Here is a 15,152-nt window from a genome sequence, read left to right on the forward strand (position 1 = left end):
CTGGCCCCAAAGTAACAAGATATCCCTTATCATCAGGGATACCTGGCAGCCTTATAAGGGACAAGCTTTCTGGCCCTAAAACGAAAGCTATCCCTTATAACAAAGGATACCTGTCAACCCTATGAGAGACAAGCTTTCTGGCCCCAAGATAAAACATATTCCTTATACTAAGGGATACCTGTCAACCCTATAAGGGACAAGAGTTCAGGCTCTAAAATACAAGATATCCCTTATAATAAGGGATGCCCGTCAGCCCCATAAAGGACAAGAGTTCATGCCCCCAAATAAAAGAGGGGCCTGCCAGCCCTATCAGAGACTAGGTTTGGGCCCCCAAAAGACAAGCTATCTTTTAGAACAAGGCAGCCCTGTCAGCCCTATAAAGGACAAGATTTCTGGCCCTCAGAACAAGGCCATCCAGTCAGACTGTTTCTTGAAAGCATTGCTATCCTTGCTCTGGCCGCTGAGCAGCGTTCGCTGGGAGCAACCCCCAATGAACCCCGCCAGACGGATTTCCCAAGAACAAGTGTGTTCACAACAACAGCAGGGACCACAATAACAACAACAACAACAACAACAACACAGCCCCGGCTGGACCAGAAGCTCAGGAAAACAGCTTTTGGAAACACCAGCAGCGCCCCATGGCTCTGGGCTCATTCCAGGCCAAGGCCTTGCGGATGCCAGGCGGATGGGAAGCGGTTTGGAAGCCCTTGCCCGGCTATATCCCTCCTGTCTCCCAGGGCAGTCGGTCAGCCTCCCTCTGCAAAATGGCATAGAAGAAGATGGCACTGGTTTCTTTTAAAGGCTTCCGTTTTGGAGTCAGGGCTCCTGAGGTGACAAAGAAAAACACCACTGAGAACATACTGACACACATTTGAAAACATAATTACACAGGTGTCACCCCCAAAATAAAACACGGATAGACCTTTTCTGCAAGTAGTTTTGCAACAAACCGCCCCCCAAAATGTCACACAGAATTTGCAAAACATGGATTCTTCCATTACAAACGCATGTCTTGAGCTTTCAAGTAACCACCATAGATATAACTAGCTGTCAAAGGGGTGTGTGTGTGGGGGGGTGTGTGTATACACATATATATGGGATATCCCCCCAAAATCTATACACCTTTAACAGCTAATAGTAGTTATGGTGGTTATTTGAAGGCTAAATACATGCATTTATATTTATATCTGAAAGCTAAATGCATGCATATATATATATATATATATATATAGGTGTGTGTGTGTGTATGGGATACATATGGAGTATATATGGAGTATATATGTGCTGTGTGTATATATATGGTATATATAAATATATATATATGTTGTGCAGATATATATAAGTGGATGTATGTGTGTGTGTATATGTATATATATATATATATGTAGTGTGTGTGTGTATATATATATATATATATGGGGTGTATATGTGTGTGGTGTGTGTGCATATATATATGTGTCACACACATATGGGGTATATCTGTATACACACACAGAGAGAGAGAGAGATGTCTTGGTTGGACCCTTTGTGTGTTTTTGTGGGGCTGGGAGACAGCTTTAGAACATCTTCAACCATGATCCTAAATGTCTGACAAGCGACAGCCAGGAGGAGCCCAAGGCCAAGGCTACGCAACTTGGAAGTCACACTCTCTCAGCCAAGGCAAACCTCTTCTGAGCATGAGTTTGCCATAGACTGCAAACAACTTGAAGGCACACAACAAACAAACAAACAAGACTGTAGAAACAATGCTGCTTGGCACCGCTTTCACTCTTTTTCTGGCTCAACAAACTCCAACTCCCAGAATGCCATAGCCTTGAGCCAGAAAAAGAGTGAACGCGGGTTAATTCTCCAGTGCAGATGCAGCCCTAGGATCTGTAGTTTCGGCGGAGGCCCAGCCCTCCTTTTAGGCAGAGAACGCTACGAAAAGCTTGCAAAAACCCCATTATTGTTATTGTTATTATTATTATCATCATCATTATTACAGAATAAAATGCCATTCTCCAAGATATTCATCGCCTTTAAAGGAACGAAACACAGCAAACGAACGGCTAAAACATAAACACATTATAGAGCAACAATCCCGGGTCAAACCCGCTTTAAGTCTCTACAGATGCAAAATTAATACCGGTTTTGCCACTTAAAAGAGAAAATCTCGGGGCTCTGGAGTTCTGGTGCCTTTCCTTATCTTCCATTTGCTTGGCCTTGTTTTCCAATGCCAGCCAAGGGTTGCCTAAGGAGCTGTGGGAAGCGGTATCGAACCGCGTTAACTCCGCCGTGCAGACGCAGGGCATTCGCCTCAACTGGTTTAAATGAGGGAAGAAAGGGCTCGCCTTGGCCTCCTCCTCCCTTCTTACCCAAAGGGGCTGAGGCCCGTCGGGGCCGCTGCAAAGCCGGCTGTCGTCCATGAGGGAACCGGCGGCCGGGAAAAAGAAAGGCTTCGCCGGGATGCCAGGCTCCTCCTCGGCGGCAGCAGCAGCAGCAGCAGCAGCAGCTCATGAAGGGAGGGAAAGGGAGGAAGGCCGGCCGGCCTCTTCGCCCGCCCCGAGAGGAGGAGCCCCGCCATGAGGCCTACTAGGCCGCGCCAAGCCCCGGCCTCGCCTGATGGCGCCGCCCGGCGGAGAGCGAGGGGAGGCCGGGCGGACGGACGGCGCCTCAGGGGAATTTTTCCCCCCACCGCGGCCGAAACACATTACGGAAATGATCCCAGTTCGAGACTGCTTTAAATGCTATATATATATATATATATAAGTTATATATATTTGTTTAACACTATCTTGGCAGCTCTTCCACACAAACCGCTTCCTACTGAACTAACAGGGTCTAATTATAACTGTAAGCTAATTGCCCACACACTATATATAAGCAGCTAATATAGTGCTAAACAAATCTATATAACTGTCTGCCATATATATATGCTAAAACAAATATATATGTGTGTGTATATACAATTAAACTAATATATATATATATAACTGCTATATATGTTGCAAAGATCAGGAGAGTCCAAAACATGGTTGGCAAGAAAGACATCAGGACAGTTGTAGGGCAGAGGGGTGTGTGTGTGTGTGTGTGTGTGTGTGTATATATATATATATACATATATATATATATATACATACACACACACACCCCTCTGCCCTACAACTGTCCTGATGTCTTTCTTGCCAACCATGTTTTGGCCTCTCCTGATCTTTGCAACATAGGATGCAGAGGGGCTCTAGGAAGAGCCTTGCCCCAACAAAGCCTGGCTTAGTGTGAAGCGGAAGGCTTTCCTGGCCGGTGGCATCGATCCTTTTTGTGGGTCTTTAGGGCCATATGTGGCCATGTTCTAGAAGAACTTAATCCCTGACATTTTGCCAACATCCGAAGACGCCAAAGCCACAGACGCTGCTTGTGAAACGTCAGGAATAAACGCTTCTAGAACATGGCCGCAGAGCCCCAAACCCCCACAAAAGCCATGTTTCCTTGGCTATTTTCCAGACAGGGTTGTCGCTGTGACTTTTTCCTGCGCCCCTCGGTTTCCTTGCTCTGGAGCGAAAGCAGTTCCAACGCCGGCTAATGTTGTGTTGTTTTATTTCTGGGAAGGCGGCTGCTGCCCTTGAATCCTCTGGAGCAGAGCCAGCAAAAAGGGGCAAGGCTGGAAGCAGCCTTGGAGAAAGGGAAGGTTTCCCTCCTCCTTTCACCCACTCACTCTGGTTTATCATTGTGTCTTTTCTGCTTGATTCTCCAGGAGCAATAATATCTCAACCGCCAACAATGGCGCTGGCTGGTATTTCAGCTCGTACCTTTGGGCGTAACACCGTGCGCCATGCCAGCCGTATCCTGGATCATGGTGCCAGTTGCAGAAAGCAGGTGATATATATTAGAAGTAAAGACTGACGGATATAAGATGAGCTGTGGCTTTGCGCATGTGATCTTTGTGGGTTGTGGGGGAAAGGGTTCACACCCTCCGACAGCTCACAGCGTCCCTGTCTTTCTCTTTAGCTCTCTTTAACTCTTAGCAGATTTGGAGGAAAGTTGGGAGTTCCCCCATCTGTCCTAAAACCATTTGCTGGTTTCCTTAGTACAGGGTCAGGTTCTCCAAACCGGTGTGTTGTTGGCCCTGGTTCCCAGGTTCCCAGCCCAAAAATGCTCTTTTGTTGTGGCTGGGTGCCTTCAAGTTGCTTATTCATAGGGTTTTCTTAGGCAAGGCATTCTCAGAAGTAGATGGTTTCCCTCCCAAGTACTAGCCAGGGCTGACCCTGCTTAGATTCCGAGAACAGGTGGGATGTGTGTTTGTGTACATGTGCACCTTCAGGTTGCCTCCACTTATGTCGACCCCATTAATCTGATAGGGTTTTCTTAGGCAAGGAGTCTTCAGAGATGATCTTAGCCTTCCTTCCTCTGAAACAGAGCCTCCGGCAGCTGGGTTTCCCTGGCGGTCTCCCATCCAGGTGCCAACCAGGCCGACAGGTGCCTTGAAGACCTCTACACACAGAAACCACACAAATATACTAGCTGGAAATCCCGGATATCTTAAACGCAGACCCATTGCCATCTAGCGTCCAAACAGAACACAGCCCCACTAGTGCTTTTGGTAATAAGAATCAATACAAGTTAATCATTTGCCCCATTGAAAAAGAAAAGAAAAGGAAGCTTATCCTGGTTTGCTGTAGATTTCGTTCGGCTTGGAAGAAGACGCAATGGTCCAGACAGAGCAGCGCAGGGCATCCCTTTCAGTCTGGGCTTTTGAACTGGTTTTACTGGGAGTAAATGTCCTGCTCCCCATTTAATGACATTGCAGTTGATCTGGTTTGATTTGTTTTGATTTGTGCTCTGAGTGGATGGTTTCTGTGGAAATGTGGCACGGGACATTGCCCTTGTTTTGGGAAACGTTTCGCCTTCTCTGTCAGAGAGCTCCGTTGCCAATGTAATAATAATAATAATAATAATAATAATAATAATGCCCCATTGTATATAATGGGACAAGCATCCATAGATTTGGGTATCCATTGGGGATCCTGGAACCAAACCCCAGCAGATACGAAGAGCCTAACATCCTTCTTCCAAAACCTGCTGAGTTTCTGCGCAGAGTCCGTCCCTGGTTGTATCCCGCCTGAGGCCAGCAGAGGGCAGGCCGAACCCAAGGATGAAATGGCCGGAGAGGCCTTGACCATCAGCGGCCTTTTGCATGGCCTCTCCAGCAAAGACTGCACAAAGTACTTGCAAGGAAGAGCAGACAAGCCGGGAGTCAGTGGTGCAGCCGTTTGCTTTTGCCTGAGCCGACTGGGAAGGACGAGATTTGCACACTTTTCTAGTAGTGCAATGGCTCCCAAATTTTGGTCCTCCGGATGTTTTGCAGTCCAGCTCCCACAACTCCCGCTGGCCAAGTTTCTGACATTTCTTGCTGGCTGACCATATGGAAAGATGGTGGACATGGGTGGTGGTCTTTCCCTGCCTTGCCGGGGGCTGGAATGGATGACTTTTAGGGCCAAAAGAGGAGAAGAAAGAGAAATGGAGCTTTGCTGCTTTTGCTGCTGGCGTTCCCGGCTTTGACGTTTCGTTCCTTTTCCTGACAAGCTTTAGCAGATTTTGCAAGTTTTAAAAATAAAACCCTCCCCATTTGCAGCACAGATTGCTTTGGGGTCAGAATTGGGGCACTTCCAGCTGTTTGACTATGAACACGAGAGCCACAGCCGGACGATGAGGCCTGGATTTGCAGCCGCCGCTCCTTGGCTTTAGCAAAGTCCAGAAAACCCCAAATCTCCTCCCTTGCCATCTTCATCTGTTTCTTCCTCTCAGAAAACAAAGCCCCTGCTTTGCTCTTCGAATCCAAAACAGCATTAAAGACCTCTCTCTTCCAGTTAAGGATGCTTTTTAAAATTATATATATATTTTAATTGTATGTTGGATGATTTTAATGGGTCCGAAGTTTATGTCTGTGTGGGACAGTGGTCTGAATGCTGGGTCCATGTCGATGGAGACCAGGATTCGAATCCCCGCTCAGCCGTGGAAACCCATTGTATTTTGTATATATAATTGTTATTGTTGTTGTTGTTATGTGACCTTAGACAAGTCACACTCTCTCAGCCTCCTCAAGGGAAAGCAATGGCCAACAAATCTTGCCAAGGAAACCCCATGAAAGGTTTGCCTTAGGTGTCCATAAGAAATGACTTGACAACAACAACAATTCCAGTCAAGGGTTTATTGTGAGTAAAGTACCATTTCCAGAGTTTTACCAGAGCAATAAAGTGCCTTTCCCTTCTCTCTCTCTCTCTCTCTCTCTGCGCATGTTTCTTTTTCTCACCTTGCCATTCTGGAAAAAAGCTGGATATGATTAAATCATAGGAAGGAAGGAAGGAAGCCGAGGCTCAATGCCAAGAAGTGAGTCAGCACCATCTCCGAAGATGCGTTTAATCCCTTCTCCATCGAGGCTCATCCTTCCCCATAACAAATATTTTTAAGGAACAAAAATATATCAAATCATAGGAAGGATTAGTAATGCAAAATGTCCTTCCGACCAGCGGAGCAAGGAGGAAATTAAACAAGAGAGAAAGGGAGAACAGGAATCGTTGCACCGGAGTCTCAAGCATTTGCACTGCAGAAATAATCCAGTTTGAGATTGCTTTAGCTTCCAAGGCTCAATGCTGTGGCATTCTGGCATATGGCACCCATCTGCAAAGGCAGACATCGGTTTCTGCAAAGCGGAGGATCCCAAGCGACATCTGTTTTTCCCCTTTGGGCCTTTGCTAAATCAGGCGCCGCTCCCGGCAGAAGCGGGTTTCTCTCTCGGCCGATGCACAAATCGGGAGTTGAAGCATAGTTCATGCAAAGAATGAGGGACGCTAAAAGCGATCTATAGCCAACGGGTTTCACTGCTATTGAATGCTTTATTGAGTCAAAGTTAACTTTAACCAGTCTCTCCATCAGCAAATGCCCAGCAAAGAGGCTGCAGACTCTTAAGAGTTGGAAGGGACCCCAAGGGATCCATCTCTAGGCCAGAGCCCTGCCAGGCGGGGATAGACAGCTCTTTAAATACAAGGATGTCTTATGTAAATCCAAGACCCTGACCCTAATGATAACCCTAATCCTGAACATGACCCTAAATCTGACTCCAACCTTGATAGAACCCTAGTGCTGACCCTAACTCTGATTTTAATCCTGACCCTGATCCTAATGCTGACCCTAACCCTGATGTTGACCCTGACCCTAATAACTCTAATCCTGACACTGACCTAAGCCTAGTGCTGACCGTGACCCTAACCCTGACCCTAATGATACCCCTAATCCTGACCCTGATGACCCTAATCCTGACCATGACCCTAAACCTGACCTTAACCTAACCTTGACCCTAACCCTGGCTGACCCTAGTGATAACCCTAACCCTGTTGCTGACTCTAACCCTGACCCGAGTAACTAATTACACAGAACTAGGTTGCTTGTTGCTGCTTCAAAGCTCTGGCTGCAAGGCCCATCATCCCCAGCAGCAGTCCAGGGCTTCCACCATCACCATCACCATGGTCCATCTTTCCAGGCTCTTTCCGCTGCCAAAGCTTTCCTCCCGGCGAAGAAGCAGATGCGGACATTTAATTACCGCCTCTTTCTCTGGGCACTTAATTAATGGGCGCTTCATTTCCAGGCTTCCTCTGTCCTTGTCCTGCAGGAGCTTCACCAGGGGCTCCGGCTCCAGGCCTGGCTTTCTTCTTTGGCTCTCCCAAAATGGCAGGAAAGAAGGAAGGAAGGAAGGAAGGAAGGAAGGAAGGAAGGAAGGGCTTTTCCTGGGCTGCAAAGCAGGGCCCAGTTTGGGCACAGGAGCCTTTCGGGGGGTTAAAGCTGGCATGCAATATCTGCATCTTTCAGGAGCATATTCTTCAGGTTGTTTTGCAGCAGAAGGCGACAAGTTCATAGGTTTCCCGCAAGCAAGTCCGCTTTGTGTGGAGCACCTTTATTCCAGAAGCCACTCGTGTGGCTATGCCTCCATCGCTCAGGCAAAACGCAAAGGCCAGGACAATAGGGAACCAGCAACGGAATGAGGCCTAATGAGGGCAATTAAGAGCCAAGCAAGGCCCAAATGCAGAAAGGCCTCCCTCCGTGCGGCTGCCAAAACGTCCCCCAAAAGAGAGGAAAGCAGATGGAGGAGGAAGGAAGGAAGGAAGGAAAGAAAGCGTCTGGAGAAAGCAAATGTGCCAGTATTGATCGATTGGCATTTCTAGACGTGTGCCACTTTGTGTTCAAAGTTATTCTGCAATTGTGCATTATTATTATTATTATTATTATTATTATTGTTTACCTTTATTTATGAAGCGCTGTAAATTTACACAGCGCTGTACATACAATCTTTTAGTTAGACGATTCCCTGCCCTTGGGCTTCCAATCTAAAAGGACATGACACAGAAGGAGAAGGGAGAGGTGGAGGGAAAGGGTCAGAGGTCCAGCAGTACCTCTCAACCTCCCAGGCGTTGGGCAGTTTGGCAGCAGAGCAGAGATAGGTATAGAGGCCCAAGATGGCATCAAATGCAGGGAAGGAATCGAGCCTTTTGGGCGGATGTTTAAAAACAACATGGAGGTACTGTGTCTCCCATGGTGCACTCTCACGGCGACACAGGGATGCTGCTGGGCATTACAGTCCTTGCATTCGCTTTTCCAAACCTGGGTGTTTGGGTTTTTATAAACTGGATTTAGACAATGAGGCATAAAGCAAAAACAAGCATCTTCTTTGTCATCGTCATCATTGGGACCAAAGCAGAAACAGCCCAGTTTGACAGCCTGGCTCCATGCTGTGGGATTCTGGGATTTGTAGTTTTTGTGGCACCAGAGCTCTCCCTAAGAGAGAAGGCTCTATGTTTCCGCAAACTACAATTCCCATGAGTCCATAGCACTAATGGCAGTTAAACTGGGTCTTGCCTTTGCCCTGCGGATGCAAGCTACAGCTCCATGGAAACCCACTGAGAGGGAAACAAGGTCCCCAGAGGGTCCCTGGCTGCCCCCTCCCCATGGTCCCCAACCCCCCTTGGCCCCTCTGGGGGCGTGGACACGGAAGACCCCGCCCCCGTGCCGCGCGTCATCTGTTGCCACGGGGGCGGGGCAGGGCAGAGGAGAAGAGGGCGGTCCGGCGTCGCTGCTGCTGCTGCTGCTGCTGCCTTTGCAGCTGCTGCAGTGGCTCTGCTCTGCTGCCGCCGCCGCCGCCGCCGCCGCTATGGAGGGTCTCGGGAAGGAGAGGGACCTCTTGGGGGGCGCCCCATGGAGAGGCCTCGGGGAAGGAGGAAGCCCCCCGACGGAGCCCGGCCCTGGAGCCCACGGAGGAACAGCAGCAGCAGCAACCCCGGTGAGGGATGCTGGGGGTCTTCGGGGGAGGAGACCCCTGCCCCATCGCAAGGCCCGAGGCAGACAAAGGCTCCAGGCAGGCAGGGAGAAGGCGGGCCCCTCCCATGCCCCCCTTTGGCAATGCAGGGACCCCCATCTCCCCCTCCCAAGCCCCCTCCCCTCCTTGGGGCGTCTCAGTGCTGCCCCTTCCCTCTCCCCCTTCCATGCCCCCCTCCTTTGGCAAGGCAAGGTTTGGGGGGAGGGTCTGCAATCCTGCAAAGAGCCCCTCCTCTCCTCCAAAGCCCACCCCCCTTTGGTCGCCTTGCAAAGGGGCCCCAAGCCCCCTCCCTCCCTTGGAGGGCCTTGCAATGCCAAGAGGGGAGGGGGCTCAATGCTTTCCCCCTCCCATGCCCCCTCCTTTGGCAGTGGAGTGGGGGCAATGCTACAAAAGACCTGCAAAGACCCCCTCCTTGGTCGCCTTGCAGAGACCCCAAATACTCCCCCCCCACACACACATCCCTGCTCCTTGCCCTGGGCCCACCCCAAAGACCCCCCCCTTGGCTTCTTCTCTCCCTCCAAACAATGGCCCCCGGCCCTTGGGGCTCTTGGGGGCCCTCTGCCCCTCTTTGTTCCCAGCGAAGGCGGCGCATGACGCACTCCAAGCCTGGGCCACCATTATTGCAGAGGCTCCGATAGAGCTAGAGCTATAGATTGCAAAAGGGGAGAAAGTGGGGGGGGGGGTCCTTAGCGGGGAGAGTAGTTTGCAGCTGCCTGCCCCCCTCCCCTGGCTCTCTTTGCCAAAAACAATCCTTCCCAGGCTTCAAAATTCCTCTGGCATTTTTTGGGAGGGAGCTCAGTGCTAGACTACGAGGGGGGGGGGGCTTGCAAAGGCAAAGGGGGCTTGGGGTCCCAGATTGCAAATGGAAAGGGGGGGGGAGTTGTCCCAGACTACAAATGCAAAGAGGATTGTTTGGACTGCAAATGAAAAAAGGGGTGTTTGTCCAGACTGCAAATGCAAATGGGTTTGGGGGTCCCAGATTGGGACGCACCCCCTTTATAGCACCTGAGCATGTCCAAGGATGCATCATTTCATGCACCAAAGGGTTTGGAGAGTTTTTGTTTGGCAGGCAAGCTGAGCAGCCCAGCGGGTGGGCATCTGCCCCCCACCAGCCCATATCCTTGGCACCAGCGTTGGTGCAGCCCCTCTCCTGCGTCAAATGGGTGACCCCCCCATAGTTGTGGGGGGGGGAGATGTGCTTGGCCCCGAGGTGCATGACAGCTGTGCAGAGCATCCTCCTCGAAAGCAGCCGAAAGACCACTTTGCAGGGGTGGCGGTGGAAGGGCACTGTGGCATGGAATGCCTGGCCCTCCAGGATTGGGGTCCCTGCAGTCCTTGCGCAGGCAGGGAGGGTTGTGAGGGGCACAGTGGTTTGGGTGCAAAGGGGTTTGTGTAACCCTATGCACCAGAGACCCAAAGGTGCTCTGAAGTGTGGAAGAGGTGAAGCCGGACAGAGTCCTGTTTTGTGGGACAAGGTAACAACAACAACAACAAAACTCTTTGGGGTTGTTTTTTTTAAGGAAGGGGGTCCTTCAAAGTGACCCCCCCAATGAGACCCCCAACACACACCTTGCACCTGGAGAGACAGGTACAGACAATAGTTTCTGCCCAGGAATGGATATTTGCGCATTGGGATATTCTTTCTCATGCACCAAATGCTGTTTCCTGTGCAAAACCACCACATGGGAACTTTGTGCAGAATGAGTCCCAAATGGCAAAGACGTTCACCAGTCCAGGATTATTCTCGGTGCTTGGAAAACATGTTTTTCAACCATTTCTCCAATGTTATTTCCATGCATAATGGGCTTTGCAATCCAGTGGCAACTAGAAGGCTGCCTGGTTCTCAGAAAGGCTGATCTGGGTCAGGGCCACGGAGCCAGAAGCAATTGGGGGAGTCCTTGGGAGTCAAAACTTGGTAGGAATGAATGGACCCACTCCTGCTCCAGAGTAAAAGCTTATCATATGATAACCAGATTCCTGCAACGAAACGTTGTTTAAGTCCCAAATGGCAGGCAGCCTTCCAGAGCGGCACCGTTTCCCAAAACATTCTCTCGCAGCAGGAAGAAAATTGTTCAGATCATTATTAACTGATGCCTTTGAGAAGGAACTTCGGTTACATCCCCAAACTCCTGGTTTTATAGCCCTGGCTTTAGCGTTGCTGGGATTTGCAACCCAATGTCATTTGGAGGACTGAGCACTTCCCACCGTCCTGAAGTAGTAGTCCATGTTGGAGGATGCTGGGAATTATCATCCCCCCAAAAGGGAACTTTCCCATGCCAGCTCTCAGGCGTGTTTGGTTTCCAAGGCCTTCCAAAAAGATACCTGTCTGTACAGGTGAGGCGGCTGCCTCTTTCCCCCGCTCTCGCCTTTGCCATTATTTTCCTCTGCTCTCCATCGTGGAACTCGTTCTTCCAGCCTTGTGAGTTTTCCAGACCTTTGCAAACTCCATTTCTCTCTTTCCCTGGATTGAGAGGATGCTCCCTTTTTATTTATCCTTTGCTTCTATTCATGCCAAATAAAACATAGGAAGAAGGTCCACTCCTTGCACTCGACGCGGTTGTAGCACTTCAATCCCACTTTAAATGCCACAGTCCCATCATCCAGTGGGATCCTGGGATTTGCAGTTTTGGGAGGGGTGCTTAGCATTCTCTGCTGGAGAGTGCTGTCCTTTTAAATTGATGTGTTTTTAACTGAGGTTGTGTGTTTGTTCATTGTTGTCGTCCCGCATCTTGACCCTCCAAATGTTCTTAAAATGCAAGTCCCAGCATTTCCATAAGGAAGCAGGTGGTGCCAATGGCAAGGAATGCTGGGAGCTGTAGTCCATAATCCACACCCTTTTTCTAAGCCAAGGTGCAAGTTCTTGCTTTAGCACAGAGGTGTTTTTCTCTGCGTTTTCAGCCTCTGTTTGTTTCTGATTGTAAAAGAAAATAGGATTTTTTGGAGGGGCCTCAAGAGAACTGACCCTGAGATCTCCTGTTTTTCGGGATTCCTCTGGGGTTGAGCCACATATTGTGGTACTTCACCAAATGGCATCTCATTGCAGTGGGAAAAACCATCTTAAAAGCCTTGCCTTGCCTTGCCTGCAAGCCTAGCCTAGCTTTATTTCGGAATTCATGGTGCCCGGGTTCGTTGTTGGTGCTCTCCGGGGAAAGCTTGCAAAGTATGCAAAATGGGTAAACGGCAGATGAAAACAAAACAGATTAAACTCAGCAGAAAAGCAGACCCAAAACCAGCTCCGTCAATATTTTAAAAAGGCCGGGGAGATTAAAAGAAGACGCTTCGCTCGGTGCCCAAAAGGAGCACCAAAAGGTTTGCCAGGTGAGGCAGTTTTGGAGGCTGCAAGGCCCTAGTTTGAGGCAATGTGGGGTTTCCATCCGCCTGAATGGGTCAGGGACCTGGAAAAAGAGGACCCCCCCCAAATAATATTGGGGTCCCAGGATTGCTTAGGTCAAAATAGGCCCTTCTTCAGATACTGAGACTGGCAACCCCACATTCACTGGGGTTAGGGTTGAAGGACCCCTGAATGTGGAAAAACTACACACTTAAAAAACCACTATTCTTTTTACTTAAGAGAACACCTCTCTAGGACTCTCCAGGTCCTCCAGAGCAACTCTGTGGTCAACATCTGCTAGAGATTGAACATAAGATCACTCTGGAGGACCTACAAATGCCTAGAGAAGTGTTTTCTCTAGGAAATTCTCCAGCACAACTCTATGGTCAACTTCTGGCAGAGTTGCACTGGAGGACCTAGAGAGAACATCTTAATCAAAACCTCAGATCTGCAAAAGTCAAAGCCTCAAATGTGGAGGGCTGGCTGTACTGCATGGGCTGCACAACAAATTAGACGCACCATGCCAACGTTGTGCCTCTCCTTTGTCTTTTTCCAGGTTTTCAGGGGCAGCTGAAGACTTCTGCATTTGACTGATCAGCACCTGCTGGACCTAACCCCCTCCCCCCCGAAACACCGGCCTGTCCCTTTCCCCGTCCCGCAGCCGTCTCCCAGGTGCAGCCATGTCCATCATGGACCACAGCCCCACCACGGGGGTGGTGACGGTCATCGTCATCCTGATCGCCATTGCAGCGCTGGGGGCCCTGATCCTGGGCTGCTGGTGCTACTTGCGCCTCCAGCGCCTGAGCCAGTCGGAGGATGAGGAGAGCATTGTGGGCGAAGGGGAGACCAAGGAGCCCTTCCTTATGGTCCAGTACTCGGCCCGGGGCCCTTGCATGGAGAGGAAGACCCGGCTGACCCCCAATGGCACTGAGGCCCACAGCTAGCCGGTGGACACCTGGAAGGACTACTCTGCAGGGCACGGACCTTGGCTCGTGCAAAGACAGAGACTGGACCAACCTCCTGGGCACACTGGACCTCGGTCTCTTTCTTTGGGCACAGAGTCCATTGCCGGCGGTGGACAATGGGCATGGTTACTTGAATACCCCACTGAGCCTCTTCGGAACGGAGCTACTGATGTGAGCCTGCACAACTGTGAACTGTGTGCGTGTGTGTGTACATAAGTAGTGTGCTGTTTTGCCTGTGTGCGTTCTCGTTCTGCCTCGCACGGTAACAGACCATGCTTTTGGTGGACACCACGCTCTTGGATTTTAGGAGACGCATGACCCCGAGTGTGAATCCTCCAAAGCCAAACTGGGGGTGGGATGTTGGGGGGGGGGGTCTCTTAGGCTTTATTTTCTGCCATTTGGGTGTTGAGAATTGGGGGAGTGGGTTTTCCTAGAGGTACAAAAACAAGATAGGTTCCTGTTCATTGGCCTGGCACTGCTTAAAAACTTACCTCTTGGATGGCTGTTTTGTTTTGCTGATGTGTTTCCGCAAAGGGCAGAAAAAGGCACAAGGAAAGAAACGTACTCCTAGGTGAGACTGTACTAGACAATAGCGGCATGATATTCTCTGCAACTCTCACAACTATGGGGAAGTGGCTATTTTGAACCAAGTCGGCAAGGAATGGCCCATGATGGCAGTGCTTTGCTTTTGCCGCACGGCCAGATGGCTCTTTTTGGAGACCTGGTGACTTGTGGCCATTTGGACCTGCTTTGGGTCGTCCGCATGTTGCAAACTGAAATGCCTTTTCCCCTCCGAGCCTATTTCCCCCTCTCTACTTTTAAAAGCGGCATTCGTGTAACTAGTCCCTAACTTATCTTACCAGTGCACTGACGCTTGACTTAGGTTCCTGGCTGTCGAGGCGCTTGTACACAAAACCTTGGTTTTGCCGCGTGGTTTTTCTTCCACCTCTGCTGTATAGATTTCCAAACCAGTATGTTTTGTAGATAAAAATGCAGGGTTTTGTTTTTCCTCCTCCTTTAAATCGATAGGGCTGCTGTACATAACTATAAACAGGGAGAAGAGTAGAGCATGAGGTCACTTTAGTGTGTTTTTCCTCCAAATTCATTGTGGTTTTTCCATCTTAATGCAAAGGAATCTTTTGTAAGGTTTTGTAGGGAAAAAGGGTCCATTCTCCTCTCCCACAATCAAAACATTTGAAGACATGGGTCTTCTCTGAAAAGTAGCTTACCCTGCATTGCTCAAACTTTATCTACAAGCGTGAAGCTCAGAAAAAGGAGTCCTTCTGGTCTTGGGGGCAAAGGCAGGGTCTGAATAAAGCAGCCAATTGGAAAGGGAAAGACGAGGGACTGCAGTTTCATCCCTGTCAGTCCCCCCAATTACATTCACCTGATGCATCGCTTCCCTTTCATAAGGCACAATGTTCGGGGAAACTGAATCAGGCATTTCCCAGAAAATGCAAAATAAATGAATGAATGAAAAACTGAAAGGAAAGAAAGGCTGATACAGTGAGAACCA

At 49.6% G+C, this 15,152-nt stretch overlaps 2 protein-coding genes across 3 annotated transcripts in view; one reads left to right on the forward strand and one right to left on the reverse strand.

Annotated features, from left to right (window-relative positions):
• Positions 1-2,521, reverse strand: part of LOC149306547 (multidrug resistance-associated protein 1-like) — a 43,927-nt gene extending 41,406 nt beyond the window's left edge. Inside the window, exon 1 of the mRNA XM_089539970.1 lies at positions 2,355-2,521. Coding sequence (XP_089396096.1) covers positions 2,355-2,405 — 51 coding nt within the window. The 5' untranslated portion in view covers positions 2,406-2,521. The remainder of the gene's footprint in view (positions 1-2,354) is intronic.
• Positions 2,522-3,730: 1,209 nt separating this feature from the next.
• Positions 3,731-15,053, forward strand: SNN (stannin). 2 transcript variants are annotated; one of them, XM_089539599.1, is made up of 2 exons: positions 3,731-3,852; positions 13,228-15,053. In XM_089539599.1, exon 2 carries the CDS (start codon positions 13,352-13,354, stop codon positions 13,613-13,615), a length of 264 nt encoding a protein of 87 aa, XP_089395725.1. In that variant the 5' UTR covers positions 3,731-3,852; positions 13,228-13,351; the 3' UTR covers positions 13,616-15,053. The 2 variants fall into 2 exon arrangements, with proteins under 2 accessions (XP_089395725.1, XP_089395724.1); XM_089539598.1 differs by lacking the exon at positions 3,731-3,852 and adding an exon at positions 9,139-9,304.
• Positions 15,054-15,152: the final 99 nt, after the last annotated feature.

Source organism: Sceloporus occidentalis, unplaced genomic scaffold, assembly GCF_023333645.1.
Source record: "Sceloporus occidentalis isolate IW3139 unplaced genomic scaffold, rSceOcc1.0.p SCAF_10, whole genome shotgun sequence".
In the NCBI taxonomy this organism is placed as follows: domain Eukaryota; kingdom Metazoa; phylum Chordata; class Lepidosauria; order Squamata; family Phrynosomatidae; genus Sceloporus; species Sceloporus occidentalis.